The sequence below is a fragment of the Scyliorhinus canicula genome, chromosome 15, assembly GCF_902713615.1.
Source record: "Scyliorhinus canicula chromosome 15, sScyCan1.1, whole genome shotgun sequence".
In the NCBI taxonomy this organism is placed as follows: Eukaryota; Metazoa; Chordata; class Chondrichthyes; order Carcharhiniformes; family Scyliorhinidae; genus Scyliorhinus; species Scyliorhinus canicula.
The window spans coordinates 130,096,771-130,102,906 of record NC_052160.1 but is presented as its reverse complement, the minus strand read 5'-3'; the positions used below and the strand labels follow the sequence as shown (position 1 = coordinate 130,102,906).

General features: G+C 43.4%; 1 protein-coding gene across 1 annotated transcript in view; it reads left to right on the top strand.

Annotated features, from left to right (window-relative positions):
• The first annotated feature begins 5,277 nt into the window (after positions 1-5,277).
• The window catches only part of wnt2bb (wingless-type MMTV integration site family, member 2Bb), a 72,327-nt gene continuing 71,468 nt past the window's right edge, over positions 5,278-6,136 (top strand). Inside the window, exon 1 of the mRNA XM_038820722.1 lies at positions 5,278-5,990. Within this exon, the coding sequence (XP_038676650.1) occupies positions 5,803-5,990 (188 nt within the window). The 5' untranslated portion in view covers positions 5,278-5,802. The remainder of the gene's footprint in view (positions 5,991-6,136) is intronic.

Below are 6,136 nucleotides of genomic sequence, written 5' to 3'. Positions count from 1 at the left end.
TGTACTCTGCTCTCTCTCTCTCTTCCTAGATTCTCACCTGTTTATTCTGAGTTATCTGCCCTACATTTTGATGTCTTTCTTTCTCTCTTTGTGAGTCTATCTCTCATGTACACCGTTGACTATGCCAGTTAAAGAAGTAATGCCAAACATACAGAAATATTCAAATATGATAAACATTTCATCTAATTGATGTTAAAACTGTGAGTAGATTCTCCAAATAGTGCAACCCAATTTCGCAACAGCATTTAGCAGGTGGGAGGGGGGAAATGGAAGAGTCTCTCCTCTACCCCAATCCATGACCATTTTTACACACCTGTCAATAATGTTTTCATCGTCAATTCAAGGCCAATTTTCCATAATCACTAATGTGTGTGCACCATCCTAGAGAGGGGCAGCAGGGTAACATGGTGGTTAGCATAAATGCTTCACAGCTCCAGGGTCCCAGGTTCGATTCCCGGCTGGGTCACTGTCTGTGGACTGTGGAGTCTGCACGTCCTCCCCCTGTGTGCGTGGGTTTCCTCCGGGTGCTCCGGTTTCCTCCCACAGTCCAAAGATGTGCGGGTTAGGTGGATTGGCCATGCTAAATTGCCCGTAGTGTCCTAATAAAAGTAAGGTTAAGGGGGGGGGGGGTTGTTGGGTTACGGGTATAGGGTGGATACGTGGGTTGAGTAGGGTGAACATGGCTCGGCACAACATTGAGGGCCGAAGGGCCTGTTCTGTGCTGTACTGTTCTATGTTCTAGAGGTGGACATTGATGAATCAATAGAGAAATGAATGATAGATGATAGTCAGGTAATCAAAATGTAGGCACATAAACAGATCATAATATAAACAAAAGATAGATAGATATTAGATATAGATAGATAATTATTATAAATATTAGAAACAGAGATGGAATATAAATGAATAGGGACAAGATAGAGAATACATTGATAATGGAAGTATTGATCCAGTTCTTTGTAACCATGAATAAAGATGTGTGACGAGGGGACGTCTAAGTGGTGATGTTCCCAGCCATTTGTTGTCCTTCCCCTTCTGGGTGGTGGAGATCGCAGGTTTGGAAAGTGCTGTTGAAGGAGCCTTAGTGAGTTGTGACAGTGCATCTTATAGATGGTACACAATGTGGCCAGAGTGCATCCGTGGTGGAGGGAGTGAATATTGAGGGCGGTGGCTGGGCATCAATCGCACGGGTTGTTTTGTCCTGGGTGACGTCAAGCTTCCTGAATAATGTTGGAGCTGCACTCTTCAGGAGAGTGGAGAGAATTCCCCATCACACCAATTGATTTGAGCCTTGTAGGTGGTGAATAGGTTTTAGGGAGCCTGGAGGTGAGTTACTTGTCTCAGCATTGCCAGCCTCTGACCTGCCCTTGTAACCACAGTATTTATACGGTAGCCCAGTTCAGCTCCTGGTGACTGGCCGTGACTGGCATCTCCACACACCAGAGGGTGTAATTACAGTGACATGTTTGGATTGTAAATTTCCATTGTAAATAGAGACATAGGAATTTTTAATGAGAAGGATCAATAGGAAGTATGTGCAGATGTGGGCTGGGAATTTTCTTGGAGTGGCTTGCATCAATCATTGTAATGTAACCAGAAGATCATTAGGAATGAAGCTTACACGCGTAAAGCTCCAAATCACAGCAATGGAGGAGGGACAACTGCAAGAAAATTATTGGTTGGAGAATCTTTCGCATATTATAGATAGATAGAAAGAGAAAATTGGTGATTAGTAAATAGAGAAGCAAGAAAAATGAAACACCTGCATTTATATAGTGCCTTTCATGACCTGGAGATACCTTAAAGCGCTTTGTAGCCAATGAACTATTTTTGGCATGCAATTGTCGTTGCAATGTAGGAAACGTGCCAGCCAGTGCGTACACAGCAAGATCCCAGGAAGGGCAGTGAAATAAATAACAGAATCAACTGATTTAGGTATTGGTTGAGGGATAAATATTGGTCAGGCCACTGAGATGAACTTATCCACTCTTCTTCAAAATACTGCCTTAGGTTCTTTTGCGTGTGCCCGAGAGGGTAGACAGGGCTTTGGTTTAACACTTCATCTAATAGAGGAAATATAACTTGCAAATATTCTCGGCAACACAAAGAAAACCCTTCCGAACTCAAATTAAATACTTCCACCTATTTTCTGCATCTTGGAGGGATGAAGATAGAGTCATTGTATCAGATAATTGGTGGAATGTTACTGTAACTCAGGTAGGCACAGGCACAGAGAACTCAGTAGATCTCTGTCGGTTACTGGCTGATTCCAAAGCTACACAGCCTGACCACCAACTAACACCAGTGTAACTCATGTTTAGTTCACTTGGCTAGCCAGCTGATTTGAAATATAGAGCAAGACTAGCAGCACAGGTTCAATTCCCACACCAGCTGAGGTTGTTCATGAAGGCTCAACCTTGTCCCTCACCTGAGGTGTGGTGACCCTCAGGTTAAATCACCACCAGTCAACTTTCTCCCTCAATGGGGAAAGAAGCCTATGGTCATCTGGGACTATAGTACCTTTACCGACTCATAGGAGTTAATCACTCATTTATACTTCCTGAATACTTTAAAATTTATTCACAAAACTTTTAGCAGTATTCGCCAAATATTTTGCTTTGAAAGAAAATAACTTGCAGTACTATAGTATTTTTCACATCTTCAGGATATCCCAAATGCTTTGCAGCCAATGAAGTACTTTTAAAGTTTAGTCACTGTAGGAAATGCAGCAACCAATATGTGCACAGCAAGCTCCCACAAACATCACTCTGATAATGACCAGATCACCTATTTTTTAGTGATATTGGTTGAGGGATGAATATGAAATGAAAATCACTTATTGTCACGGGTAGGCTTCAAATGAAGTTACTGTGAAAAGCCCCTAGTCGCCACATTCCGGCGCCTGTTCGGGGAGGCTGTTACGGGAATCAAACTGTGCTGCTGGCCTGCTCGGTCTGCTTTCAAAGCCAGCGATTTAGCCCTGTGCTAAACAGCCCCTATTGTCCAAGACCTTGGGAAGAACTGTGCCACTCTTCGTTAAATTGGTGCCGGTTTAGCTCAGCGGGCTAGACAGGGAGTTTGTAATGTAGAACAAGGCCAGCAGCACATGTTCAATTCCTGTACCAGTTTACCTACACAGGATTTTCGTAGTAACTTCATACTTGTGACAATAAAAAATTATCATAAGATCTTTTCCATCCACCTCAGAGGGCAGGTGAGCCTCTGTTTAAAATCTCATCCAAAATCAACAGTGCAGCATTCCCCTCAGTACTGCACTGGGAGCATCAGCAAAGATTATGCGTTCAAGTCCCTGGATTTGGATTTCTGCCACAACCTTCACATGCAGAGCCAAGAGTGTTACCAGCTGAGCTGCGACTGGCACATTGAGAAAGGCTGAAAAGGTCACACTTGTCCTTATGAAACACAAATTATTCATCTTCAGGATATCATATCCTGAGATATGCCTGGTGTTTCACCCCCTGGTGTTTGGAGGAATGCACTGCGGACATTTTGAAAGGTGGAAAGGCAGGTCTCATTTCAGTTCTATTCCCAGCTGACTTGTCCAACCAGAGGATAACTTTGTCTATTTATTTGTATTCTAAGTTCAGGATCTCATGCGACTGGGTTGGAACTCAGCCAACAGCTGTCTATTTTGACTGGGCCCATTCCTACACATAATCTATCAATTGTGTGATGATAGTTTGTCATAGTCTTCAGTGCCTGTGTCATCTGTATATGTCAAGCAGCTAATTATGTTCTGTTGCATAAACCTGGAGACTGAGCAATATCGGCCTCTTTTGCCACTCAGACTGCCTCCAGCCATGGTTGCCTTTCTCAGATATCCAGAAAACATTTCCCTCTACAGTGTGAGAACAATTTTCCAATAATGTTATAAATAAGGAAATTCAGATTATTTTCAGTAAACCAGTTTGCCTTCCTTTGCCTGCAAGAGATTGATTCATCCTTCACATTTGGCCACTTGTGCTTTCCCCACTCCTTTTTTTAAACTATCTTTGTTATTGTCACAAGTAGGCTGACATTAACACTGCAATGAAGTTACTGTGAAAATCCCCTAGCCGCCGCACTCCGGCGCCTGTTCGGGTACACGGAGTGAGAATTCAGAATGTCCAATTCACCTAGCAAGCACGTCTTCCGGGACTTGTGGGAGGAAACCGGAGCACCCGGAGGAAACCCACGCAGACACAGTGAGAACGTTGTTTTCCTTATCCATCACATCACTACACAAATATTTCTCATGAAGATCCATTAGATCATTGAAAGTCTTCATTAAGTTTTGCTTAGAGTCCATCCCGTTGACAATCTGTTTCTGCATTACAAAAGTCAGAAAGCTCCAGCATTTTACGTTAAAGTGAAGTCCTCCAAGAACCTGCAGTATTGTATAAATTCAAGCTGTTCCAGTTCAATGACTTGTAGTCAGTTTGAAATTTAAATTGGAAGCATGCATTTGTATGTGATAACCCATATCATTGCATGCATGTCAACTATGGCACCCTTGCTTTGGTGTCAGAGGGCTATGGGTTCAAGCCCCACTCCAGAGGTCTATAGCTCATAATTTAGGCTGGCACATCCAGTGCAGTACTGAGGGTGTACTGCCCTGTCGGAGGCGCCATTTTGTTTGAGTGAGGTCTTAATGCACGGTGCTTTCTGCCCTCAGGGTGTGAACGATCTCACCTGTGATTTTTGCCCTCCCCCCCCCCCCCCCCCCCCCCCACCATGGCAGATGTGACAAGCCAGTCAAAAGTTCATTGACTTCTGCGGCATTGGAAAATCCGGCTGGCTGGCGGGACCAGAGAATCCTGCCTCTCATGTCAATATTTGGATTTAGAGCAGGCGCGTTCTCCTTAGTGTCCGAACCAGCATTTATCCCTCAGCAAGCATCATTAAAAAAAAAAGTTTATTCTGTCTTGAAGACGTTGCTGTCAGTGGGAGCTTGTTGTGAGCACGTTCGCTGCCATTTTTACCACATGACAACAGTGACTACACTTCAAAAGTATCTCATTTGTCTACAAACTGCTTTGGGACATTTTGAGGTCATCCTATATATATATGTATATATATGCAAGTTTTTAAAATGTGGCTATTAAAAGAAAGTCATCATATTCTAAATATGCATTATTGGCAAGTAACGTTCAAGTGCAGCATGTTCAACATATTCCTATGGGCTCTAGGACCCAGGTGCAACATGTTTAGTATTAGGTATTTAAGCCTTTGTACATCTTCTGAACTCTGTGTGTCTGCGTGTGTGAGAGTGTGTAATTTTACTCCAGCAGGTGGGGATGTGGTGCTTTTTGGAATCTGCAGCTCTAGCCCCAGCCTTGGTGTCAGCAAGTAGATCGCCAGTCAACAGCTAAGAGTGCCAGGGCTCTTCTACGGCACAGCACTGTTATCGACTCAACCCAGAAGGAGAGGAACAGAGACAGTCGCACACTGCCAGTGCTTCACTGTAGATCCGAACAAGGTGCTCCCTGTCTCAGCAACCAAGAAAGCACAGAGGAGGGGAAAGAGAGAGAGAGGAGAAAGAAAAAAAACGTTCAGTTAAAAGCCACGATCGCTCATCTCAGCCCCGACTTTACAAAAGGGAAATTTACAGATTAATTTGAGGTGTCAGCTCAGAGGATGAAAATCCGACCACATCAGAGGATGAATTCAGTACGTTGAAATTGCGAGGATTTTTTGAAATACAACCATTGACAATTTGAAGATATCGGGAAGAATTGTTTGTGCACAAACCTTGTTGATCTTCTGCAAGATTGTGGGAGGTTTTCTTGTTGTTAAAACACAATGTCTGGGCGGACCAGAGCTGAGGAATCCAGGCTGCACTGGAAAATGACCCATACCTCTGGACAATACGGTGTGAGGCAGATTAATAGGACAGCAGGAAATGATGGGACTAGTACCTGCTCCAGACTTTACCTTGCCTTTATATTAATATTACTCACATTGACGCCACGAGTGGAATCTTCCTGGTGGTAAGTCTAATTCATTCAAAATCATGGCCAAAATCCTTTGCTCTTGTTTTGCTGACTGGTTTGTGGGATGGGGAGTCCTTTTATTTCAAGGTTGCAAAATGTATATAGAGGCATTAAAGATGGTGCAAAAGATATTTACTGGGAGG